The 27,539-nt window shown below is 41.7% G+C and overlaps 2 protein-coding genes across 7 annotated transcripts in view; one reads left to right on the forward strand and one right to left on the reverse strand.

Moving 5' to 3' along the window:
* Nucleotides 1-5,005: 5,005 nt before the first annotated feature.
* CAPZA1 (capping actin protein of muscle Z-line subunit alpha 1) lies at nt 5,006-26,159 on the reverse strand. The gene is made up of 10 exons (XM_084866281.1): nt 25,989-26,159; nt 19,285-19,348; nt 16,864-16,915; nt 13,651-13,714; nt 11,497-11,703; nt 10,313-10,392; nt 9,404-9,482; nt 7,557-7,628; nt 6,908-6,970; nt 5,006-6,547 (listed from the first exon to the last, which is right to left on the reverse strand). Exons 1-10 carry the CDS (start codon nt 26,025-26,027, stop codon nt 6,407-6,409), a joined length of 861 nt encoding a protein of 286 aa, XP_084722407.1. The 5' UTR covers nt 26,028-26,159; the 3' UTR covers nt 5,006-6,406.
* Nucleotides 26,160-26,227: 68 nt separating this feature from the next.
* ST7L (suppression of tumorigenicity 7 like) overlaps nt 26,228-27,539 on the forward strand; it is a 70,897-nt gene continuing 69,585 nt past the window's right edge. For 5 of the 6 annotated variants that reach the window (XM_084866208.1, XM_084866209.1, XM_084866210.1 and 2 more), the window contains exon 1: nt 26,228-26,928. In XM_084866208.1, the coding sequence (XP_084722334.1) occupies nt 26,457-26,928 (472 nt within the window). In that variant the 5' untranslated portion in view covers nt 26,228-26,456. The remainder of the gene's footprint in view (nt 26,929-27,539) is intronic. The other variant, XM_084866213.1, reaches the window with a different exon arrangement.

Consider the following 27,539-nt stretch of genomic DNA (forward strand, 5'->3'; position numbering starts at 1 on the left):
GAAACAGGAAACAAGCCGCTCTGTGCATCTTTTGGTGTAACATAAGGCACACTAGGATGGGCAAAGAGAATGCAAACTATAAAAAATGTATCAGAGCCGAAGCCGGTTTGGCTCAGTGGTGGAGCGTCGGTCTGCGGACTGGGGGGGGGGGGGTCCCAGGTTCGATTCCAGTCAAGGGCATGTACATTGGTTGCGGGCACATCCCCCGTAGGGGTGTGCAAGAGGCAGTTGGTCGATGTTTCTCTCTCATCAAGGTTTCTAGCTCTCTGTCTCTCTCCTTTCCTCTCTGTAAAAAATCAATAAAATATATTAAAAAAAAAAATATATATATATCAGAGGTAGGCTTGCTCTCCAAAGTAAGTGCCTTTGGAGGGCACACTCTCAGTCTAACCTAGTGTGGGCAATGTCCAGACCCCAGGTCAGGGGTCCTCAAACTTTTTAAAGTGGGGGCCAGATCACGGTCCCTCAGAGAGCTGGAGGGCCGGACTATATGAACTACTAATTCCTACTGTAACACCTCGGCTGCGCTCACTGCCCAAAAAACCTGGCGGGCCGGATCAGACTCCTCTGGGGGCTGCATGTGGCCCGTGGGCCGTAGTTTGAAGACCCCTGCCCCAGGCGGTGCGGGCCCTCCTTGTACCTTTTCCCAGGCCAACAGCTCACCACGGCCAGGAACAACAGGCTTCAGCAACAGGATGCAGTCAGAGGGCACCGGAGGCACAGGCATGGGGCAAACGTTGCCTTAAACCAGTGGTCGGCAAACTCATTCCTCCACAGAGCCAAATATCAACAGGACGACGATTGAAATTTCTTTGGAGAGCCACATTTTTAAAACTTAAACTTCTAATGCCACTTCTTCAAAACAGACTCGCCCAGGCCGTGGTCTTTTGTGGAAGAGCCACCCTCAAGGTGCCAAAGAGCCGCATGTGGCTCGAGAGCCACGGTTTGCTGACTGACCTCGGCCTTAAACAATTGATGATTAGACGTGGAGGAAAAAAGCTGGGAAAGTAGCCATGGATTTTGCCCTTTTCTCCCCCAATTCATCTGGCAAGACCTGAGAGGAATGAAGAGAGCGACTCCTCTGAAATGCGTTGTTACTTATTTCAAAAGCCGACCACTCACCTTACCCAAATCCAAGGTCTGACTGCGTTTTGATGAGCAACTGGATGATGTCCTCATTATTCCTGGTTACATAACCTCCTCCCTGCCTCTGGTGAGGCCTACTTCCTGGATGCCCTCAAAACATACACAAACAGCGACGGGACAGTAAGAACTGCACTGTCATGTCATGTAGCTTTGCTCATAACGAAACCTTTCTAAACCAGTTTCCTCTGGAAAAAACACACTGCACAAGCTGTTGTAAATATTTTCAAACTTGTTGCCTAGATGTCTAGAATGGTCTTCCTTTCCACCTTTGGCATGTAGCTCAGGTCTCACCCACTCTCTTGAAGCCTTCCCCAGATTCTCCTGCGCTTGTACGAAGCTGACCTGAAAGCAGTAAGGTTGATTTTAGGATGGGTCCCACATAGCACCAAAGGCCATCTGAAAGTTAACTTTGCCCAGTGATGTTGCTGGAACAGACAGCTTCACAAGATAGCTACTTGGAAGATTGAAAGCTTTGTATTTTCTCATTACTCCAGAGTTAGCATGGGTTCTACAACTGTTAATTCTCACCTAAGGATATTTTTTTCCTTTTAAAAAAAAAATATTTTATTGATTTTTCACAGAGAGAAAGAGAGAGGAATAGAGAGTTAGAAACATCAATGAGAGAGAATCATCAATCAGCTGCCTCTTGCACACCCCTACTAGGGATGTGCCCGCAACCAAGGTACATGCCCTTGCCCGGAATCAAACCCAGGACCTTTCAGTCCGCAGGCCGACGCTCTATCCACTGAGCCAAACCGGTCCCGGCTCCTTTTTTTATTTTTTATTTTAAAGAGAGTGGAAAGGAGGAAGCGGGAAGGCAGGAAGAGAGAGATAGATCATGTGAAAGAGATATATCAATTGTTTGCGTCTGGCGCGGTCCCTGACCAGGGCTGGGGATATAGAACCTGCAACTCAGACGGGAATCAAGCCCGAGACCCTTTGGTGTGTGGGCTGTTGCTCTAACCGAGGCACAGGCCATGGCTACCATTCAGCATCTGAATGTTTTCTAACTTTATGTATACAAACTAGACTGAACTCCCAAAGGCAAGAAACAGCCCTGAAACTGAATGCCGAGTCAGTTTACCATAGATCAGAGAGGCTGTGGCAAATACAAGCTGATCCTCAGTACTTACAAATTCTGTGCTCACAAATTCACCTCCTCACTAAAACTTATTTGTAACCTTGAAATTGATACTTGCAGTGCGTTAGCACTCATTCCTAGGCCGGTCCCTGGGGGAGGGGGTGGGAACGGGGGAATTGCCCACCCAGAGTGCCCGTTACCAGCTGTCCTTTCTAGTTTCAGCTCATAAAACAAATGCCCTCTTCGTGATCAAGTGTGTGATCACATTTTTGTCCTTTTTGTGAGCGATTTCACTGCTTAAAATGGCCCCCACGCCTGCACAGTACTGAAGTGCTTGCTGTGTCGGATTTCAAAGCACAAGAAGGCTAGGGTATGCCTTACAAAGAAAATTCCTTTATATGCACTCCAGGCACGAATTATAAGTGCTGCTGGCCATGAGTTAAACATGAATGAATAAACCATGTATGTCAAATAAGCTGATTTAAACAGTAACACTTATAGAATAAGATTATGTGTTGATTAGTTAAAAGAAATGTGACCAGAAGCTCACAGGAACCTAATTTTTTATTCCTCCAAAGAGCAATTTTTCAGTATTTGCAAATTCATTGTTCATTGGCAACTTTATAGAATGTAACTACTGTGAATAACCAGTCAGCTGTACATTGATATACATAACAGATGCTTTTAAGAAAGTGTATTTATTGATTTTAGAGACAGGAAGGGATAGGGAGAGAAACATTGACTGGCTGCCTCCTGCAGGTAGATCAAGCCTACAACCTGAGCATGTGCCCTGCTGGGGGAATTGAACCAGCAACCTCCTGGGGCATGGGGCAAAGCCACGCTGAGGACGGCCTAACAGGATTCCTTTTGAGACACTGGCTTTGAGAAGTGTGAGATTGATTTCTGCCCTCAGGTGGCCTAGATCCTGTTTTTTTTATGTATAGCCTGTCTGTTCCAGGGACAATTTTAGTTCAATTTATCTTAATGGGCCATCTAGTTTTTTTGTGTTTAAAAAAAATTTTTTTAATCGATTTCAGAGAGGAAGGAAGAGGGAGAAACATCAATGATGAGAGCATCATTGGTCGGCTGCCTCCTACATGCCCCCTACTGGGGATCTAGCCAGCAACCTGGGCATGTGCCCTTGACCAGAATCAAACCCGGGACCCTTCAATCCGCAGGCCCACACTCTATCCACTGAGCCAAAACAGCTAGGGCTGTTCTATTCTGTATTTACCAATCTTCTTTTCTTTCTTTGATTTCCCACATAGTAGGTAGTTTGGTAGTTCTACATAAAATTATAAAATCAGAAATTGGCATTCAGGTATGTATGTCTTTTGCGAGTTTGGAGAGAATGTGCTAAGGTTTGCCAAGTATCTCAGGAACCCAGATGAGTCCAGCATTAAAGTTCTAGATTATGAAATAGAGAACAATACTGGAACCAGGCAACTTACAGCACAGCTACACAGGCTCAAATGGAAGCCATCAGCAATGTAATTTCAAATCAAAATACAGGAGCGAGGCCTCATAGAAAACTATTCCATCCAGCATGGGCATCACAGGTTGAATTCAACAATGTGTGATGAGATAGACATAATTCAAAGCACATATTCTGCTGAAAGAGGTCCAAGAAGTGAGATCTCTGAAGGACTTGGCAAGGAGGGTTGACTTCCTCCCAAGTATACAAGTAACCAAGAGCTTTAATGATCAAGAGATTAAAAAGGTCTGTAGGGGCTAAGGAAACCCACGGCTAAGTTAATAAGCTAAAGGCAAAGGCCAGAATGTTTGAATCTGTTTGCATTGTGAGTAGAGTGCAGTGCAGTACAGTTAAATGTCCCTCAAAATGGGGGGGTTGAACTGGCCTTGGGTGGAGGGTGTAGTACCGAAGCTCCTCTGCTCTCCGTTGGAGCCCAGGATAAAACCTTTCCCACATACCTTAGCTGTCACACTTGTATGCTTTTAAAAAAGCAGCACTTAGAGTTAAGTCAAAGTGAAAATATTACTTAAGTTGGAGGGTCCGGAATTCTTTCATTTCTATGTCTTGTTTAATGTGACTATCACCACACTGGAGCCCTACTTCTTGAGTGATAGGTAGAAAACAACTACGTATTTTTCGGACCATAAGACGCACTTTTTTTCTCCCAGAAGTGGGGGGAAAAAGTCCCTGCGTCTTATGGTCCAAATATAGCCTACACATATACTGTAAAAAAAAAGTTTTTTTACTTGCCCGGCTCTGTGTGGTCTCTGTGTGCTTGCCCTGCTCTAAAATGGTTCTAAATGCTGCTGTTTACTTTACAAGGTTGATTACATGTGTTTATGACTGTGATGTTGGGTTTTAATGCACATAAAATATTTTAGGACACTATTTGTTTCAGAATCTTTTTTTCTTCATTTCTCTTCTCTAAAAACTGGTGCGTCTTATGGTCCGAAAAATATGGTAGATTTTCTTATTTGACAGAAATTGAAAATCCAAAACAAAACCTTTGAACCACTGGTAGTCTCTGAGTGAAGAGCAGTATGATCCATAGAGACTTTGCTCCAAACACACACTCACCTACTCTTTGCAAGCTTTGTATATTCACTATAACTAGAATAGTTGAAGGTAGGAACCAATCAAACCCCCGAATGCTCTCTTCAAATACACTTCCACATGTCACCCTGAGAGCTAAGGCTGAAGGGACGGATCAAAAAGGAGACTTAGACCATTTAAGAACAAAACAGGTATATTTCTATTGGACTACCTGATACAGAGGATAGTGTGGTATGGATGGATAGTATGAATGACAAATAATACAAATATATTTTATTTGAAATAAACAAATATGCTTACACAGCTCAATAGGTCGCTTGGAAACAAACTCTTGCTTGACTGTATTATTGAGCAAAAACAAAGCCGAAGCACAAACAACCTTCTATTTTGACATGTATATGCAAACAGGTAGGAAGACACTACTTGGTTTTTAAAAAACTGACCTTCCCTTAAGGCCTGGTCATAGAAGTGTAAACAATGTAAATGAATCCACCATTTCAGTTGTCATCTCATATCCATGTCACTTGTGTATTCTGAGACCACACATATACCTGCCAATAAACCTGGAAGGGTTGCTATATCACAGTTACATTTAAGTTCTTGGCAGGCAGGACTGAGGAAAAGTAACTTAGAACAATGTTTTACATCCTATTTAGAACAAATCACTAGTATTCCCTTAAATAACAGGTTACAATAGGAAGATACTGCCTGGAAGTTGTCCTTTTCACTTTGGTTCATTTTTAGGTTTTGTTTGTGATTTACAGAGCTGTTTGATTTGTTTGCTTATAGTACAATCCTGCCACATGTATTAAAGCACAGATACCTATTATTTCTTCATCTTCATTTTTCAACTGATACTCTACTACATCCCTCGTATGTCAGCAGTTCTGGAATATTAAAAAGACAATAATGGGTAAAACTCTGCTAAAAATGCAGATGTCTACAACTACAGAGGTACTAGACGGGAAGGAGACAACCAGGAAGGGAAAAAAGCAAACACGTTCATGTGCAGGGAATGTGGTTCAAGTCTTTGGATTTAAAAACAACTTCCCCGGAGAAGCTGGCTATAATGGAATTTCCAGAAAACTTCCTGTGCCCAACAAAAGGACCCGAAAAGCCCCAAGCTAAATTTTTGAAAACTACAGTTATGCAGTGCTCTAAGAGATGATCAAGGCAGTTGAGGGAGAGGATGGGCGGGTCTTCCATTCGGCTACAGCTGGTACCACAGCCTCGTTAGCTGTTGGTGATCAGTATAATCCATGGAAATACCAGCTGTGCTTTGAAGCACAGGGGTAGAAAAGCAGTGGACATCTTACCTGTCTATACCAGAAACAGGGCTTTATGGCTAGGAACATTTTCTAAACAGTAAAATGACTCCAGGATAAATCTTTCTCTCCATCATTAAATGTGGCAGAATTAAAAAAAAATTTTTTTTTTACAAGTAGATATAGTGAAAACAGAAAATTACAATTCAGAGAACTTAAAATATCAAGACAATGCTAAAGGTTCAACAGTATTCCATGAGGCTAGAAAACCTGTTAACTTTGAAAGCCCTAGCAAAATATCACTCTTGTTTATAAATCACTTATTTATCATATGACCATACATTGAAACCTTTCTTTCCATGTACTGAAGAATCTTTCACTCAGCCTTTAAGCATTCTGCATTTCTTTGCCAATCTTGTAGCTGAGTATTTTGTTCCAGTCGATTTTGGTGCGGGTCACTGGAAGCTGCCGGCGTAAGGCCTTGAACGTGGTGTCTGACATTGTTTGATAGTTCTCACTAATAGCTGTCTGCAATGGATAATGAAAGAGAAGTTACTTGAACAGAAAGTAAAGTAAATGAGGTCAAGAACATGCTTGAGTCCCCTAGGAAGAACAGACAAGACACTATTTCTACTGAACTCCTCTCCCATCTCTGAAGTGGGTTAGGAAGCCCACCTATATTACTTATCACACTAGGGCTACAGTCCTTTTCCATATCAAAACCCGATTGTAAGCACAATGTCAAGTCACAAGGTCTGCAAATTCTCCACACTTATAACACCGAACAACACATTTTTATGTTACAAGGACAAGGAGAAGTCTAAAAAAATGTTAACAGCAAAATAAGAAGGTAGTAGGCCTAGAAAAGTTAGTTCTAAATCTTCTTACCTGATACTCATTTTCTGCATGTTCTATGATTTTAATAAACTCCTTGGCAGTTTGTGCTTCATTCTAGTGAATGGGGAGGAAAAAATATTGATTTTTAAAAATGTGAAAGCAAAGAATAAAAAGATAGTGCGAAGTCTATCTAACTAACATTTGCACAATTTTTAGTGTATCAACTGTTCCCATGAACATTTAGAGTGCTCAGTAAGTTTCAGGAATATAAAGTAGCAAGAATACAAGAAAAAGTATACCCCTTCTTTTGAGGTACAGAACACAAAATACTTTTTGATGGAATATTCCTAAAAATGTTGTTTCTCTAAAGACATGAATGCAGCCCGAAAGGACTTAGTTTGGCAATCTTTTTTTCCTCCTGGTTGTTCCTGACTGAAGATACTGCTGTCCTTGAGCAAATCTCACAACTGAGAAAGAGAAAGACGGAAGTCTGAATTCTCTAAGGCCACTCTTCACTCTTCTGAGCCAAAGTCTTTGAACTAATGTAGTTGGTTGATTATATACTCTTATAAGCTGCCAAAATCAAAGCACCGAAAACAAACTGAATTTCTAACAGCAGAATCAGCCCTCAGGATCAAAACTAATTTTTAAAAGGGAAACAAGACACAAATGAGACAGACATTAAATACTTCACACTCACCGAAACAGTTACTGATTCCTGTACATCTTTATGACTAACCAACTGAACATTGCCATCTTCGTAATAGTGTACCTGTGTGAAACAATGTCGTGAGCAAGTTTATATGTAGTTCATAAAGAAACTGGTTGCTTAGGGCACATATGCAAGCCTTAAGCCATTTCCAATCTTTACCAACTCTGAATGAATAGTTACTATCACCAATGGTAATTTACTATGGCAGTTAGGATGCACGGAACACTCAAATTTAAGAACTCTCTTTCCTTTGCAGGAAAAACTGATTATTAAATTCAACAAACATTTATTATGTCTTACTGCATTTCAGGCACCACACACTAGGCATTGTGATGCAAAGAACTTAAATGATTCCACGCTTAAAATAAAATCATTAAATATTAGTTTTTCTCTGTGAAAACCAAGGAATTTTAATGGGTTCTAATTCCTTACACATCTTTCCATATACAGTATCATCAATATAGATAAGCAGATTTGATCAAGTGCAGGAAAAGTTTGAGGGGTAAAGACAGGATTGAAAAACAAATATTGGTAAGTTAAGACTACAAAAAAGACAAAAGCAGTTATAAGAATATAAGTTAAAGTGGGTGCTATAATTATTAAAACAATTAGCAAAAAAAGAGGAATACACAAGAGACAGACTAATCAATCAATGACATAAGGCTCAGGAAATCTTGGCAACTTACAAGATAGGTTCAGTCATCTTAACATGGCTATAAACTGGTCATACAGAATAGGATGAGAATTTCCTTTTGTTAAGTGCATTTGCACAGGGTCTTGGAAACAGGAGTTGTCACCTAAGTGGACAAGGTAGAGAAGGGTATCTAGCAAGGGGATAAAAAGTACAGGAGAACGGAGCACAACTGGTTTCGCTGAGGGAAGAGAGAACTGAGTGCAGACAGGATGTGGAGGAGGGGAGTGTGGCCCTGTGAGGAGACACTGCTATGAAGTAAGCTGGAGAAGAGCAAACCGCTTTAGGAACCGTGTTAAGAATTCAGACTTTCCCTATTATGAGTGATGGGGACCCAGGGAAAGGGAATGTTTTAGAAAGATTAAACTTGTGTTATGAACAAAATAAAGGGAAGGGAACTAAAATTGGGGGCATAATGCCAGAACAATAGTCCAGGTAATGCCTGTTTCCTTTATCTAGTCCTCACTATCAGGAGATAACTGAATAAAAGGAAATGTTTTCAGAGATAAAGCAGAAAAGGAGAAGAAAGGAGCAATAACCTGCAGTACCTTAGTGATTGTTTATTAAGTCATTACTATGTGTTAGGCATTATGCAATACATTTTACTTATTCCTTATATTTTCTCATGCAATCTTTATTAAAAATTCCTGTTTTGTTTACTTGATTTTAAAATCTTGTCACTATTGTAAGATAAACAAAACAAAATAACCCATTCATGTAGCTTTCTTCAAACTGAAGAGCTAAGTTTTATATATGTATGTGTAAATACTTATATGAGACAATATACATGAAAGACCATAAGTTACAGTAGCTGCTATATAGTAACTTCTTAATAATTACTTATTTTTCGATTTCCTAGAACTCATTTTTGATAATTTCTGGGAAGGCCTCAGATTATCTTTGAAAGAGGAAAACAACAAGCAAGCAGTTCCTCCCACATGACTGTCCATTATCAAGCTGGAATGGCTCTCTGTTTACCGCCCCAGGAAGGAAGCTTCTATTTCTAGTCACTGCCATTGGCCGCCCCGTGCACCTGCATATAGTTGTTTCTTATTTTTCATAACAGAACAAATTCCAACTTGAACGTTTCTGTGGAAGATGTGACGCTTTACTATGTGGCCAATTATCATGTTGGGAATCTCACCTGAATCTTAAGTACTCCAACCACCTGGGCTGTGGGTGGTGTGATGGTGAACTTCCATTCTGATCTCCAACGACCATTCCTATTAAAACACACACACACACATCACTACAGAACCAGCAATAAGCATAAGTAAAAGGTGATTTCTCATTGAGGCAAATAATTTGGGCAAGAAGAAAAAGGAAACAAATCATTTCTAGTTTAACAAATCAAATATGTTTGTATACTAGTGGCCTAATCACAACCCTTTTCCAAGTTATTTTGACTTTCATTTTTTATATTGGGAGTAAAAAAACCATTCTATTCTGTTCATAAGAGCCTCTTCCATAAACAGATGGATGAGCTGCTGAGTTATGCAATTAACCAAAGCATTGTTAACCAAATCCAAGTAAAACTTAGACTCTTTATTATTATTTTTTCTTTCTTTCTTTTATTTTATTTTATTTTTAGAGAGAGAGAGAGAAAGAAAGGGAAACATCGATTTGTTGTTTAACTTATGCATTCACTGGTTGATTCTTATATGTGCCCTAACCAGGGACCGAACCGGAAACCTTGGCATGTTGGGATAATGCTCAACCAATCGAGCTAGCCAGTCAGGGCAAACTCAGACTTTTTTTTTTTTTTAATATATTTTGTACAGAGAGGAAGGGAGAGAGATAAAGAGTTAGAAACATCAATGAGAGATAGACATCGATCAGCTGCCTCTTGCACACCCCCTACTGGGGATATGCCCGTAACCAAGGTACATGCCCTTGACCGGAATCGAACCCGGGACATTTCAGTCCCCAAGCCGACACTCTATCCATTGAGCCAAACCGGTCTTGGCCAAACTCAGACTTTTAACCTGGCACTTTAATTAATCTGGTTTGGTTCCTTTCCAATATAAATGAGATACAAATAGAACTTTCTTACCAGAAATTTTTAGGCTGAAACTGGTGGCTTTCAATACACGCAATAATGGTCTGTTGCCCATCTATAGTTTTAGCATAAACCTGTTGTTAAAAAAAAAAGTTAGACCCTGAAAACACATTTAATCTAAACAACAAATACTGTTTAAAAGCAGTGTGCTAAATCACTAAATCTTTTGGGGAGATAAAGAATCAGAGAGGATGAGCTGAAAATTCAAAAGAATTCATGGGAGGTGCCAGTTAGGCTGGACCTTATAAGACAGATGATATTCTCATAAGTAGAGACTGGGAATAAAAGAGGAGTAAACATTCAGGTAAGAAACTAGGGGTTTGATATATCTTTGTTATATCGCCTCCAGAACTGAATAACCAATATTAATCAGGAGGCCACAGAATTAATCTAGGCAGTAAATTAGGGTAGTATCAATGAACAGGAGGATGCAGAAGCACATGCAAAAGTCTAGCATATATATTGCAACTGAAGGCAAAAGGAAGAAAGTACTTGCATGCTTGGGTAACTAGAAAGATGGTGGGCGGTACCATTAACAAGTTGGGAAATTTACATGGAAGAGGTCTGGCTTGTAGTTAGATTCCTGTTTAAGCTAAAGACCTTTGATGACTTAAAATTTTTTTTTATTGATTTCAGAGAGAAAGAGAAGAGACGGAGAGGGAGAGGGAGAGGAAGAGGAAGAGGGAGAGGGGGAGGAAGAGGAAGAGGGAGAGGGGGAGGAAGGGAGGGAGAGAGAGAGAGAGAGAGAGAGAGAGAGAGAGAGAGAGAGAGAAACATCAATGATGAGAATCACTGATTAGCTGCCTCCTGCATGCCCACTACTGGGGATCAAGCTCGCAATCTGGGACCCTAACCTGGGACCCTTTAGTTTGCAGGTTGACACTCTATGAGCAAAACCAGCTAGGGCCTTTTTTTTTCCTTGGTGGGAGTAGTAAGGTAATTTCTGACAAAATGTGAAATAGGATACATTGACTTAGATTTAAAATTTTTATGCATTGGGATTTAAGAAAATAATTTTCCATATAAAATTTTCCATTCATACTCCTTTCAAACATTATTCAGGGAGTAAAATGCAGGGGACTGTAAATAAGAAGAAAGAAGTGATGTTTGGCTGGCCAAAAGAATGGGTAAATGAAAGCGATAAAACGCTCTAATAATGAAACTGGCAGATACTTAACAGTACAGAAGCCACTGGAATAATGGTCTTTCACATAGGCCTTTAAAGCACTGTCACAGGATTCTCTCCACGACTTCAGACCTCCATCTACGTCCTCTGGCTGGGGGTCACTTGCTTCTTTCCGTAAGTGATCAAACTTGAAGGAAATTTTGTTTCTGGGATCTAAAAATCTGCTGTTACCCAAGTCTCCGTGTTCTGTAATTAAGACCTTCCAAAGAATAATTAAAAACATGAGTAACTTTTGTAAAAAAGACAGTTGTTGAAGACAGTTAACTTTTCATTTAGTCAGATTTCTTCTTTACCAATATTCCCATCAAGTAATTTTATTCTTTAGTCTAACCCTCATAAAGCTTCCTCTTAATGTTGCAACTTTTGTAACTAAAGGGTAAATATATCACATTAAAATTTTAATCTGCACTTCTTTAATTACTATTACTAGGCAATCTAACACTTTTCCAAGTTTGCTTTATATTCCCCTACTGGGTGCAGTCGGTTCAAGTCTGTTCCTTATTTATTCAATGGACTCTTGACAGCATCCTTAGGTATCTGAATACCTTTTTAACCATCACTAGAGGCCCGCTGCACGAAACTCGTGCAAGGAGCTCAGCCCTTGCAGCCCCGGCTTCATGCGGAAGGTCGTTTGGCTATCCAGTCTGATTAGCATATTATGCTTTTATTTTTTTCTTTATTCTTTATATATTTGAGGTGCATATTTCCTCCTTTTAAAATCTTATTTGTAAGAATTTATTATGTAGAAGACACTTTCTTTTACAAATTTTTCTAATGTTTCATTATTACTCAAGTTATGATTCACTTTCCATTTCCTACTATAGCCCAGGAGCAGAGGCCAGGCAATGGTTCAAGGTCAGCTTGCTCTGGCATGGAACAATAAGATACACCCAGAGGGATGGGCTTGCCATTACATTTTTTTTTTCTTCAAAAAAACAAAAACGACAACAGGTAAACTTTAAACCTAAGAAATAATCTAGATATATAGTTGGCACTTAAAGTCAAAGTTAGATTAATCTTATACATTTAAGAACTGTTTCCTTTTTCTTCTGTTTATGATACTTAGGTTTAAGGTTTCCAACCATTGCTTGTCTTTATGTTTGCTAGTAGCCTGGACTGTGAGGCCTGCGCCCACTCGGCAGTTTGGGAGCCTCTGGGGGATGTCCGATGGATGGCTTAGGGGAGAGAGTGGGCCTAAGCTGTCAGTCGGACATCCTTAATGCTGCCGTGGAGGCAGGAGAGGCTCCCGCCAGGGCAGCTGCTCTCGCCAGCCGTGAGCCGGGCTTCTGGCACATTGACACCAGAGGGCAGCTCCTGCATTGAGCATCTGCCCCCTGGTGGTCAGTGCGCATCATAGAAACTGGTCATATTAGCCTTTTATTATATAGGAGGGTATTTCTTACGCTGATAAGCTTTCCATATTATTTATAGTTCTTATCCTGAAATATTTAGACCTATTCAGTTTTTCATTTAATTTTGATCAAAATGTATGAATATATATGAACTGTGTGGCAGACTCTTGCTAGTTTCCTATCTAATATCCACTTTCTCCTTTTTCCTTAACAGAGCCTCCAATGTTTTCAAGAAGGTGATGTGTTCAATTAAAAAAATGACAATTCCCAACTAGGAATAAAATGCATCCTGTCAAATTGGAAGGGGCTTCTGGAATGACCAATAGCACCTTCAAACCTACCTCCCCTTTCCTCTCTTGAACACAGATCCACTGCCCAGAAACGGAGCAGCTATCTTGAGGGCATAATGAAAACCATATCTAAGAATGGCAGAATAGAACTAGAAGCAATTTGGGTTTCTGATGACATCACAGGGCTGCCCTATCAGCCCTAAATATTACCTCTGGACTCCTACTTAACAAAAACAAGATCTCCATTTAGGTGACCCACTGTGGTTGATTCTTTGTTACATGCAGTGATGATATCTAATAAACCATACATCTTTGTTTCATTGTCCAAGTAATATAATTTTTTTGCCATTGCTGTTATGGCTAAGAATCTGATCTCCTTTTGACTACATTTTTAGGTTGATTATTACTTATATGGAAATGTTGACAAAGTTAACCATTTTTATATCTACTTTGGTTTATAGGATTTTTTTCAGGCATAGCCTATGAAATAGAAATAATTTTTACCTGATCTTCATATCCTTCTATCTTTACAGGTGTGAACTGATCCATGTTATACTGGGCAAATGCACTGTTTTTCAAAAGTGAAAAAAATAAAATAAAGAATTATATATAAACACAAAATGTACTTCACACAATGGTAAAAGAGAAGGTGAAACTCCCTGGTCTTTCCCCCTTTATCTCTAGGCAACTGGTGATACCGTAATGTCTTCCAGCTTTCTGCAAGAACTGTCTCCACAGCATCTCAGAAGTGCACTGAGCTGAAATTCCCTTAAGTGTTCATACTTATTATTTTTAAAAAACTTAAGAATAGGGAATAAATAAGTACTTCATTCTAGGATATGTCCTAGACTATAGATTACAAATATCAACACTGAAATCTGTTATCATAAGGTCATCCTTGATTCTTTTTTCTCTCACACTTTTCATCCAATCCATCAGTAAATCTTGTAGTTCTACCTTGAGTACATATTAAGAGTCTTACTCCTTCCCACCAATTCTACCACTGTCACTCTAAGTATAATTTTGATTTACACTCTCTCTCTTTAATAATTACCTACCTTTTTTGCTCCAAAGTTACTTTTAAAAAATTAGGTGCCTATATTTGTATATAAGGATTTCTGGTACCAAGAATTAACTAATCAGATACAACCTTATTATTCAAGGTGACCAATAAGATGCAACTACATGATATGACCTGTATATTTATGGTTCAAGACAGGGCATTCACACCAAACAGCTATTGTTGTGGAGACTGCTGTCGGTTATTAAAATCTGACAATCTAAGGGAAAAGTCAGTGTCCCCTAAGAAATGGTCACATGATGAATGTTTTGAAAATTCTTGCGGTACACCGGTTAAAGATTGCTTCTCTCCTTCAAACCACCACCATTTATCTCTGAACCACCCGGTCTTCTAAGCACTTATTTTACTTCAATCCTTGCCGACCCCTGCAGAGCAGCCAGTGATTATCCTAAAATATAAGTCTCATCTTATTATTCTGTTTAAAACAAATAATTTCCTCTCTCTCGCTCAGAATAAAAACCTCCTCTTTAGCATGGTCTACAAAACCCTACTTACAGCAGAAGTGTTGGAATTATCAGAAAGATTCTGGTGGAAATCCAGGAAAGAGGGTAACTCCTAGGTTGTTTAGGCCTTCTTCATTTTACACAGAAGGCAACGATGAGGATGATAATTACTGGACAACATTTACTGAGTGCTACCTATGAGGACTAGGACCACGGGACCAAAGTACCTTATTATTGGAAATAAAACCGAACTCTTCATTTGTATGGAAAATCAAATATTTGAGCATAAGACATTCTCCTTTAGCAAGAGGTTTCCTAAGAATCTAGAGTCCTTAAGGACCAGAGTATTAATAAATACAAAGCTTTATTGTCAGTGTAATTAAAACTATTGAAGCACCCGAACTACACACCAAATTCTGCTGTCACTCCTAATTGGAAATGGACGGCAGGCTGAGGATGAACTCACTCTTGGATCTTGACATCCCATTCCCAACCCCCCTTACCAAGTACAGAGATGATTTATTCTGGGTAGCTCTCAAGGACAAAACTAAGACCAATAAGGCAGGAAAATGGATGAACTTGCCTTGTGAAATAGTGAATTCATTATTAGAAGCATTCAGATGGAATAACCAAGTGTGTTGACAAAATGTAGGTGAGATTTTTTCAATGACAGGGCACAGGGAAATTAGCCAGCCCTTAATGCTTTTTTGTATGGCAGAATCTATGCACCTGAGGGAAATGAGAATGTCTCCTCAGTGTGCCCCTGAATCAATGTGTAATGAGGATACCTTTCACTATGATGATGATAGTGATGGTGTGCACATTGTAGGTTTGTAGAATCTGGTCCCAAAGTGAGTCCCAGAAAGCAGTGTGGACAGGGCAGAGGATGACTGATTCCCAGGCAGCAGCTTAACAGCTTTCTATAGTTAACATCTAAACCAATTATATGTTCCACACCAAATGCATTCATAATTATTTGATGTTCTGCATCAAAGTCCTATCCCATCTCCCCACCTCAGCCTTTCCCAGACATTACCCAATTACGTTTCCTCTTTACAAAGGAACTCTGGGCCAGCTGGATAGAGTAACTGAAATAAAACTACACTGAAGAGTAAAGGAGGTAGTGATAAAGCCAGATAACCAGGGGCCTTGAAGCTAGACAGTGTTTAAATCTGAAGACACAACAAAAACACAAGCAAACCTACACTGTAACCTTTTTAAAAAATATATTTTTTTATTGATTTCAGAGAGGAAGGGAGAGGGAGAGAGACAGAAACATCAATGATGAGATAAACTCATTGGTCAGATGCTTCCTGCACGCCCCCTTCTGGGGGTCCAGCCTGCAACCAGGGCATGCAACCTTGACCGGACTCGAATCTGGGATCCTTCAGTCCCCAGGCCAATGCTCTATCCATTAAGCCAAACCAGCTTGGGCCACCACTGTAACTTTTTAAAAACAAAGACAAAATGAAAATGCTTCCTTATAAGGATTAGCCTGACAGTGATAAGAAGTCAATGACTGGGTAGAATAACTGTGCTATTATTCTATGATAAATTCTTTTATTTATTTTTTATTGATTTCAGGGAGAAGAGAGAGATAGAAACAGCAACGATGCAAGAGAATCAATCAGCTGCCTCCTGCACGCCCCCTACTGGGGATTGAGCCCGCACCAACGGCATGTGCCCTGACTGGGAATCGAATAGCAACCTTCTGGTTCATGGGTTCACACTCAACCACTGAGCCACACAGTCTGGGCTCTACAGTTAATTTTTACCATAAAATCGCTTTATGAATATCTGCTATTCTTTGGCAACTTGAGAAACATTTTCATTCTCCAACTGCACCCTAATCTTTCTATAACTGTTTTTTTTTTAAAAATTCAACAGGAGCTAAAAGAACTATGGAAGAAAACCCAAGAGCCAACATTCAACTCTGTTGTAAGGGGGAAATTCACACAAAAATAAATAACTAATAAGTAAAATAATATAATAAGCAAAATAATAAGCTTTAAGAAAGTAAACATTTTAGAGGAACATGTTTTCTCCAAGAATAAAACAACTAAAATTGCTAAAATCAATTGCTTCATTTTGAAGTACTTGAGCTAAGTTTTCAGGGTGTCAGTTTACTATTAACATAGTTTATGCAATATTAGAATAACACTGTACAGTAAACAGATTCTTAAAGATACTTACTGTGCTGCCCCTTCCCTGAGGAGATTGTCATTGTTAAGTAGTAGCCGGACATCTGAGGAAGAAAAAAATTGTTAAGATTACAATGTTCAATAGGACAAACTTTAGAGAATTTAGCAGATTTCTAAATTAGATTTAAAAAGAAAATTATGATTTAAGAGAGAGGGAAAGCGAGAGAAACATTGATTTGTGTCCCACCTATTTGTGCATTCACTGGTTGCTTCTTGTATGTGCCCTGACCAGGGATAGAACCTGCAACCTTGGTGGGACGACACTCTTACCAACTGAGCTACCTGGCCAGGGATCTAAATTTGAGTTTTTTAAAATCGGATTTTGAAAGGTTTGGATATATTATTTCTAAAAAACGCAAACAAATAGCTGCTAATGTTCATAGATTTGCATATAATCATTTGTGGTGCAATAAATTCTCAAAGAATTTCTTAGCAAGTGAAAAACATGGTTGACAGAAGATTAAAGTAAGAACTGTTAATTTTGTATCTAAAGAATCCTTTAAAATCAGATTATCTGTAACGTCAGACCAAGAAAGCTGGGCACAATTTAGTCAATGGCAGTGAAATGCTGAACCTATCTTTCTTTGAATAATCTCACCTGGGGGCCTACAATCTTTTAAAAAAGCTGTATTAAGAGCCTTGTCACTTCTTTTGTTATTAAAAACTACCAAGAATTAACTAGGAGAGAGAACACTAATTATAAACTGAAGGCCACTGACTCTCGGGGCTTCTGAAAGGAAGGACCGGCAGAGGCGGTGTGTAGCAGGCCAATAAAAACCAGCCCAGGCCAATTCCTTTGTAAAATACGTGTTTATTGTTTTTAGAGAGAAACACGGATCAGCTGCCTCCTTCATGCTCCCTACTGGGGATCCAGCTCACAACCCAGGGAACTGAACCAGCACCTCTGGTGCACTGGAGGATGCCCATTTAGTCACACCCATTTGTTATCAATTGTTTTCATGGTATTCTGGCATTGTTCATTCTGTTCTCAAAAATAAAACAAGGAACGTCTAATTATGAAGACCATTAATATTGTTAAGAATTTATCTGAGCTCATCAGTCAGATAAAGTCAAGTCAAAGGAGAATTTCCTAAAAGCGCAGTTGTTGAAATTTACATGGAGTCAATGTGGAAGACTAGAAGGCTGCATCTGTTCCTCTTTGCTGTTAGTGTTGAAAATCTACAAACAAGTCTGTAACAGAATGCCTTCATTTTTGTTGCATTATTTACTCCTTATAGTAAATGTTTATATGTTCTCCTAGTTACTCTTTCTCTACATCAATTTTATCAACGGAGATTATTGGTAGTTCTATGATGTGTACGGTTCCCTCTCACATAGGTAACCTTCTCATGTAAAACTAGAATTTAAAAATAAATGTTTGCTAAACTGAACCAAGATGCACAAAGATTATTATTTTATTTAAGGGTCCCCTTAAGATGTTAATGAGATTATGATGACTGCTTTTATTGTGAAGTTCAAGATACCTCATCTACATTTTTCATCCTGTAGGCTATTAAGACAGTGAATAGGGCCTGGGCTGGTGTGGCTCAGTTGGTTGAGCATCATTTCTTGTACCAAAGGATCACCGATTCCATTCCTGGTGAGGCATATACCCAGATTCTGGTTTGATTCCTGGTTGGGGTGCTTACTGGAGGCAACCACTCAATGTTTTTCTCTTTCTGTTTTCCCCCTCCCTTCCTCTTTCTAAACAAAAACATATTAAAAAAAAAAAAAAAGAGTGAATAATATGGAAGGTTGCAAATATATTAGAATAGTGATCCCTAAACTGGCTTGTCTCAGAATCACCTGAGAGAACTTGATAAGACAGATTTCACCCCAGATCTAATGAATGAGAATCTTGGGAGAGTAACAAGCTTCCCAGATGCAGCCAGTTTAGTCCCAATGACTCTAGAAAATCTATACTTCCTGAATGAAAGCACTGAAGAAATTTAAGTGATGATTTATAATGACAGACAACTTAATATTGTTTCTACATTTACTGATATTAAACTACTTTAAATCTAGTTACTCTTTCTCTACATCATTAATTTTATCAACGGAGATTATTGGTTGAGAACATATAAACATTTACTATAAGGAGTAAATAATGCAACAACCATGAAAACAACTTAATATTGTTTCTACATTTACTGATATTAAACTACTTTAAATCTTTTCTCACATAAAATAGGTATCCCAATTTGTGTTAATACCATATTTTTGACCATTTCAGTATGCTCTGACACTTATTAGCTGGGTGACATTGAGTATGTTATTTTAACCTCTTTGAATATTGATTTCTTTAGCTGTAACTATAATATGCTGTAAGGATGAAAAGAGATAACTAGTACTCAGTGGGTGCATATATGTTACTAACGAGGGCTTAAATAACTAAATGCCAATTTTTACTCACCATTGAATACTTCATTAAATTCCCCTGGGGGTGCATGAGTGATGAATTTAGCAGCTATGCGTACCTAGAGAAATAAAATTTACAGAGAGTTACGAAGAGTAACAGATAAAAAGGAGAGGAATTAGTAGATTGTAACATTTTGTCTCCCCATGGTCTCTCTTCTCAGAGTGTCTGGTTATGTAGTTCTCTCTCTCTTTTCTGTGGTGGAGAACTCTGAATCCACGTGTTTGTGCCAATTGGGGACCAGTGTTCTGGGGTTCGCAGCTGCCTCCTGTACACCCCACACTGGGGATCAAGCCTGCAGACCGGGCATATGCCCTGACTGGGAATCGAACACTCAATCACTGAGCCACAGAGCCTGGGCAAATATATCCCTTGTTTAAACCTTTAGGTCCTAGTCACCTTACATTCTCCATTATTACAATCTTCATCAATAATTATAAACAATGACAACTTCTTTACTGGTTAAAAAAAAGTTTTCCATAAAAGAGGAAAAACTCATGGACACTGACAACAGTGGCAATTGGTGGGGGAGGAAGGGAGGTGAAGGAGGGTGTGGGGGAATAAATGATGATGGAAGGCGACTTGATTTGGGTGGTGAACACACAATACAGTGTACACATGATGTGAATAAAGACAACAGTAGTAGGGATGTGGACAGGTTAGACATATTGTTAACTGAAAAGCAAGACACAAAGGAAACTGGTATAATGGCTGCCTCTCAGGGGAACTGGGTGGCTGGAAAACGGGTGGGAGGGGACTTTTTACTTAAGCCTTTTCCTACCATTTTAATTTTAAGCATGTGGTTATAGTTCCTATTTACCTAAAATGCTTTTTTTTATAACTCATTCTGTTCCTTCATTTTAAATGAGGGAACAGATCTAATAAAAGGAAGAACGAATGAGACTGGAATACTAATTGAACATGAGAGGAAAGACTAAGTGAAAAAGATAATGCCAAAGTTCTGAGCCTGTGTGACTAAAAGAGAACAATGCGATGAACAGAAATGCTGAGGCTGACGGGAGGCTCTGTTGCAGGCAGAAGGGAAAATAACAGTAAGTGCACATTAAAATTATCACCGAGTTCAGAAATCCCAGAGCAGTCACATTGTCTTCAGTATCATGACTACTTTCCCCTCTGCAGGCCCATTTTCAGAAGATGATCCATATAAGGATATTAGGTTATTTAAAGAAGATGAGAGAACCTATACCCTTAGATCTGTGGTCTGGAGAGAGGAAAGAGCAAATGATATCTGATCCTCGGGTTCTAACGGAGGGGATTTATAGCAGATGAAGGAAATACTTTTATTTGGGGTTTTTCAAGTCTAGAAGTATACACACACAGTCATTTTTTTTTTTTAAACATATATATTTTAAAATATATTTTATTGATTTTTCACAGAGAGAAAGAGAGAGGGATAGTTAGAAACATCGATGAGAGAGAATCATCGATCAGCTGCCTCTTGCACACCCCCTACTAGGGATGTGCCCGCAACCAAGGTACATGCCCTTGCCCGGAATCGAACCCAGGACCTTTCAGTCCGCAGGCTGACGCTCTATCCACTGAGCTAAACCGGTCCCAGCACACACAGTCATTCTGGAATGCATAATGCTTTGCAGCTTTAGAGGAGTTACTAGGAAAAATGCTCCTGGGCGGTGGAAGGTGTCAAATGTTCCCAGCAGCTACAAGGAAGGGCACGAATACGGCAGCAGATTCTCAAGGACGATGAATACCGAGAGGCACCCAGAGTGTGGACACAACCTGAACGTAAGAAATATCTAGAGATCATAAGAAACAGTTGGGGGTGGAGGGAAGAGAGAGAGAAAAAGGAGCATGAGTTGGGGAAATATTAGAATGAATAAAGTGTAACTGATTGATCTCTTTCAGGCCAATAGGTTGTGCCTACACTATCTACCTGGTCCTCTGCTAGGCATTGGATAAAAACATGGTTTCAGTTACCAAGGAATTCTGCTTTGTTACTAGGGCAAGTGTGCAAATGCAGATAATGAGAGAAACTCTTCCAACATTTTAATATTTCATTTTTAAAACATATTTTTTAAAATCAGAGTTTGAAAAAGTTCATTAAATTCTTTTACGATAAATCCAATTCCTCTTATCTCCCAATTTTATAGGAAAACAGGCCTATAGAGGTTAGTGATTTCTTCCAAAATCACACTGGTGGCTAAAAGTATATCAGGGAGAGAGAGGCCAAATCTCCTGACACTCAGAATCATTCTTTCCCACTGCATCACAATATCTCATTTATAATTCAGTAAATGAACGCCTCTATTCTGTTTTTCTTTTCAATCACTGTTACATGGAATAAAGTATAGTGAAAAAGGCATGGCTTCTGAAACACACAAACCCGGGGTTTGAATTTTCTGACATATTACACTACTTTGCTTAGCATTAAGGCTGGTCCTAATAAAAAGCTAGATGTTCTAGAGTAAATTATAATAAACCTATACTTAACCAAAGATTGGGTATCTGATTTCGTACTTGCTGAAAATTTATGCTCCTGTCCAAGGATTTTCTAACAGGTTATATGAATTCTACTCAGCAGAGCTAACTGGAAAGAGGGAAGATAAAAGAATGGCAGTGTTAATACTAATTGATGACTTGTTAGAAAGACCATGGCAAATAAGCTTCAGGCAAATACTTCATAAGGGTAAGGACTCATCTAGTAAGTCAAGGAGGTAATCAAAATGAAAAAATCCAGTTTAAAAGTGTAAGTAGTTTTCAGGGTCTTTTGGCATTCATATACAACGTTTTCCACATCTCTCCTAAATAATTTTGATAAACTTGTTCGTCAAAAAGTGGGACCATTGTCTAAACTTGAAGCATCCAGATCCACTTTTCAGTTATGGTATTTTTGTGGTTGTACACAAATATTCCACTAGTTAGGCTGAAGGGAAAAAATATGCCCGTTGCGCTGTTTTTCAGCCTTAAAATTCTCTCTGCATTAATGTTTTTTAAGATGCTGAATCAGCTTTCTGTTTATCGCTCTTGCAAACATGGTGGATGTTCTTAAAACCCACGGGCCTTCCTGTAAGAAGTGCGGCACGCACCGACACCACAGAGTAACACAGAAGGATGAGAAGGGCAGTGATCCTCCGGATGCGCAGGGACTGTGGCGTGTGATAGGAAGCAGAGTGGCTATGATGGGCAGACTGAGCCGGTTTTCCACAAAAAGGCTAAAACTACAAAGACTGTGCTGAGGCCTGAATGTGTTGAGCCCAACCGCCAATCTAAGAGAATGCTGGCTACTAAGAGATGGAAGCGTTTTGAATTGGGAGGAGATAAGAGAAAGCCCATGGATCCAGTTCTAAACTTCCTATTTTGTTTTATTATGTGACAATAAAATCTCGAGGATAAGAAAAATGCCGAATCATGAAATAAAGGAAACAGACGTGCCAAGAACCCAAACGAACTGCTCATCTCATATTTCACGTTTCCTAACTACCGAGCAGTGTCATTTTGGTCTTGCTAAGCACTTGGAACCAAGTAACGGAAGGGTCTTAGTAACTGGAAGTGAACAGCTCATTCTCAGAAACTGAACCGGAGAATAAGACTACTAGCGTTTATTTCAACAAGTTATTCCACTTTCTACTTCCTGTTTTATTTAGGCAGCTCATCATGACCATTTCAGGTAACAATGCAGAAGTTAAAAACCCAACTTCCTCTTTATAAAGCGATAAAAACGTCAGAGGTTAGTTATGAAAATGGTTGATCTTACTCGCTTTTATAGAAATATTTGCAAGGAAATCAGAGACCATTATCATCAAATTCACCTCTGTGTTCACTGATTTCAGATAATGTAACAAAAATAAAAAAGCTATACGGGCATTATAACATATATCCCTAAAAAAAAAAAAAAAAAAAGGCCCCCAAATCAAATGCAGTTGAGGTCTCCGTTAAGAACAGAAAAAATGGAAACTTTAGAGTTCCTCCAAGGAAGAATCAATATAAATTAAGGCTAAAAATTTTTAAAATATGTTTGTAATAGTGCCTTGGTTGTGAAATTTTATAGGATAAGAATCTCATTTAAGAGTTATTTATGTTGCCCTAACTGGTTTGGCTTAGGGGATAGAGAGTTGGCCTGTGGACTCAAGGGTCCCGGGTTTGATTCCGGTCAAGGGCATGTACTTTGGTTGCGGGCACATCCCCAGTGTGGGGTGTGCAGAAGGCAGCTGATTGATGTTTCTCTCTCATTGATGTTTTTGACTCTCTTTCCCCTCTCCCTTCCTTTTCTTAAAAAAAAAAAATATATATATATATATATATATATATATATATTTATGTTTCTTAATGCTAAAATATTCACGTCAACAAGTCTTGTTAGAAAAATATTTCTTAATTCTTGAATTCAGTTTAAAGAACGCAGAAGACCGGAAAAGGGGGCAGGTAGGGTATGAAGCTGAAGAGAACTGAAGAAATCTGACAAGCCAAAGCCCCCGCTTCTTACTTCCAGAACCACAACAGAGAAATACTATCAGCTTCATCTCGTTTGTGAATAAGAATCTAACAAAATATCAGAAATCTCAAATCATATGGATTTATTGAGACATCTTACTATAGCAGTTATTCTTAATTATCCACACTGATGAAGACAATGTGGTTAATTTAAAAACTGTTAACTAAATGTGAAATCCGCATTTTTTTTGGCAGATTTACCTTACTAATTTTGATTTCCTTACAATGTCATTATTAAAATTAAGCAACAAATTAGGTGTGCTGGGAGATGAGGTCAGATCTATTATTATAAAATCAATACTATGAATGTTATTAAACACTGACAATATTCAAAAATATTTTAATTTGCACTTCGAAATATAAAAAGGCATTCTAACTCAGTGTCAAAGACAAAAACCTGACAGCACTGGTAAATATAGAATTGTTTGGGCAGAATAATCTTCAAAGTTTATTGTTAAATACTTAGTGATATTTTGTTGTAACAATATTTTTGCTTAAAATAAGTGACCCATTAGTCGGACTAAACAATATTTTGCTATCCTATGATTTTCACTGTAATTTAATTTCATTTGAATCATAACTGTTTGCCTTAGAAAAAGCACATATTATAGTTTTCTCTCCAGCGCAAGTTCATATAAAATGCTTCCTCCCTTTCCCAAACTTACACGTTTATGGGAATTTCCAAAAAGAGAAAATTTAATGCTTAAGTCCTGTTCAATGGCTTGTGAGTGTTTAGCACATTCCTCAGTATTTCAAAATGGCATGTTATATGTAGGTATACTGTATCAAATTATTCTGTTCAGGACTCCTGGGGCATACACAGTCCCCTCCACCACCCCAATCTTTGTTATTGGGGAAAAAAGAAAGAGAAAGAGCTGAAATACACTTACAAAGCACTCAAGCACGCACATTTTGTAAGCCACTCTAGGAAACAAGACATAATTCTCGTCCTAAAGTGAGTCACCTGCCCCGGCCGGTTTGGCTCAGTGGACAGAGACTTCAGCCTGAGGGGGCTTGCAGGGACGTGCAAGGAGGCAGCCGATCCAAGCATGACTTTTCTCTCATCATTGATGTTCCTATCTCTCTCTCCCTCTCCTTTCCTCTCTGAAATAAAAACATATATACACATCTATAAAGAAAGTTGTTAAAAAGACAAAGTTGGCCACCCAATGAAATAATTCTACTCTCCACAGGCCCTCAAATCTCCTAGTTACTGAAAAGCCCGACAGGCTGTTAAGATGCGCAGCTGTCAGAAAAAAAGAAAAGAAAGAAAGTTATTCCACCTAACACAGCCTTATAGTTAAGACACTTTGGAAGGAAGAAGTACACAAATTACACTCTGAGAAACCATAAGCCATCATCAGACAGCGCAGCGGGGCGTCCGAGGAGGCTCGGTGCTTTTGCCCAGACTCGAATGCGTCTGTCCTAGTAAAACCTTTCTGGAGGTTAAACAAAACAAAACAAAACAAACAAAACAAAACAAAACACCCTTGGCGAATCTTAATCGGTTAACAAGAAACTGAAAAAAAAAACCACTTTTCAATTGTTATCGTTAAAGGGGATGGAAGACGCAAAGGGGGGTAGACACAGGCGATCCAGGGAGGGTCCGCCGGGAAGAGCAGGGCTCCCATGCTGCACCCCAGGGTCCGGGGCTCCCCGTTCACCTCGGCCGGCAGCCCGGCTTCCAGGGCGTGGGGACCTCCCCGCGGAGGAGCCGTGACAGCAAAATCCCTTCCCGGGGAAGGAGGGGCGAGAGGGAAGTGAGAGGCCACCCAGACCAGGAAGTGACTCGCCCTCCACCAGCCTCAATCATCGTTCCAGATGGGGGTGGGTGGGGGGGACGGGGGTGAGCGCCCCAACACACAGCTCCAGGCGGGACGGCTGCTGCTTCCTCCTGGGTCGCGACATCACCATCGCCCCCTCTCTTAACCGCGGAGAGAAGAGCTCACAGCCACGATCCCATGAGGGAAAGTCTCTTTTCTCGCAGGAAGAGGCCAGCGGGCTGTGCCCGGGGCCGGGGAGGAGGAGAGTTTGAGAAATGGGGAACAGGGGGCCCCCGGGGCGCGACCCTCCGGAGGAAGGAGTCCCGATCGAACCGCGGCAGGCGGACGCCGGCGGGGCCTGAGCGGCTTCTGTCTCCCGGGGGGCCTTCCCGGGCTCCCCGCGGCGGCCGGGTCGGGCCCCCGACCCCTGGCGCGAGCGGAGGGGAGAGAGAGAGGCGCGCCCCTTACCTTCTCCTCATCCGACACCCGATCCTCGAAGTCGGCCATCTTGGGCTGCTCTGGCCCAGCCCGGCGGGGCGCGGGGCATGCCGGGAAGGCGGCGGGGTGACGGCAGCCCCGCGGGGCCGCCGGAAGCGCCTGCCCGGAAGCGCCGGCCGCGAGGGCGCCCAGGCGGCCACGGAGCCGCCGCGCCCGGAAGCCGCCTTGGCCTGAGATGACTTTTAAGTCTAATCCCGTCCTCACCGGGTTCCATTCACTTCCCCGTTCATCTCAGGGGCGCGGGGAGCGTGTTTCGACTGTTCTAGGCGCCTGGGCTCCATCCGATCCAACGGCACTCGCTATTCCTCTAGGTTTTCCCTGGACCAGGGGTTGCCATGGCAGCCGAGTCCAGAGGGCCTAGTGCCGCCCGGCCCCTGTTCGGCCCGTAGCTCTGCAAAGCCCAGGAAACGGGGGTGAAGGGCGGCGACCCTCACTCGTATGGAAGCGAAATCACACTTCGCTCCGGGGTCACCTCAGTGCAGTGTCTCCAGAGGAGGTGCCGCTCGCCGCCCCGGCCGCCCTCGGGAGGCACAGGTAGCCGCCCCCTCTGTCCAGGGACGTTCCTTCACCTTCCAAACCCCGGCCCCCGGCCCCCGAGGCGCTCAGCCTCCCCTGAGGCCCGGGCCAGGCCCGCCACTATCCCAGGATTCCCGGCGCCCGCTTCCTGCCCGGCTTCCCTCCCCGCGCCGGCGCCCGGGCAGCGCCAAGATGGCGGACGGCGACGCGCCGGGTGCCGCGGCCGCGGCCTCTCCGCAGGCGTCCGCCCCCGGCCCGAGCCCGCCGCCCGGCTGGAGGGAGCGGCTGCGGGCCGGGCTGGTGGGCACGTGGGCCTCGCTGTGGTTCGTGGTGGGGCTGGGGCTGCTGTACGCCCTGAGGGTCCCGCTGCGGCTGTGTGAGAACGTGGCCGCGGGTGAGAGGCCCGGGCTGCCCCGGGGGCGCGGAGCGGGAGTGGCGGTGGGGGCCGGGTGGGGGCGGGGGGCAAAGGCCAAAGGGCAGAGGTCCCGGCCCCTGGAGGGCTGCGGGGAGGCGGCGGCGCCTCCCGGGCTGGGCCCGCCTCCCGCCGTCCGCGCTCCCGGGAGGAGCGGCCGCCCCGGCGGACAGGCCGGGCGCCTGCAGGCCCGGAGGCGGGGTGCAGGCACACAGCCCCCGCCTTTGGCGGGTCCCCGGGAAACGCGGCCTCGGAGCCGCCCGCCCGCCGCTCAGCCCACAGAGACGAGCGCTTCGCTGTTGGCACATGTGAGCGCCCCGGGGTGCCGGCCGGTCACCCTCCTGTTTCACACCAGTTCTGTCAGGACAGAGTTCCCGTGAGGTTTCTTACTTTTATTTTTTTGTCTTTAGCAAACGAGAGCAGTGCGGGCTCGGGCAGTGCAGGGACGGAGCCGCACTCGGCGGCGGGCCGTGTCCACGGCGGCGGGGAGCTCGCCACGTGGCCGGCGGAGGGGCCGCGGGTCCCGTCTGGAGCGGAGCCGAGAACAGAGGGGGCAGATATCTCCGTTAGGTCCTGGCTGTTGCATCAAATGC

This window comes from Pipistrellus hanaki, assembly GCF_964339955.1.
Source record: "Pipistrellus hanaki genome assembly, chromosome: 18".
NCBI lineage: Eukaryota > Metazoa > Chordata > Mammalia > Chiroptera > Vespertilionidae > Pipistrellus > Pipistrellus hanaki.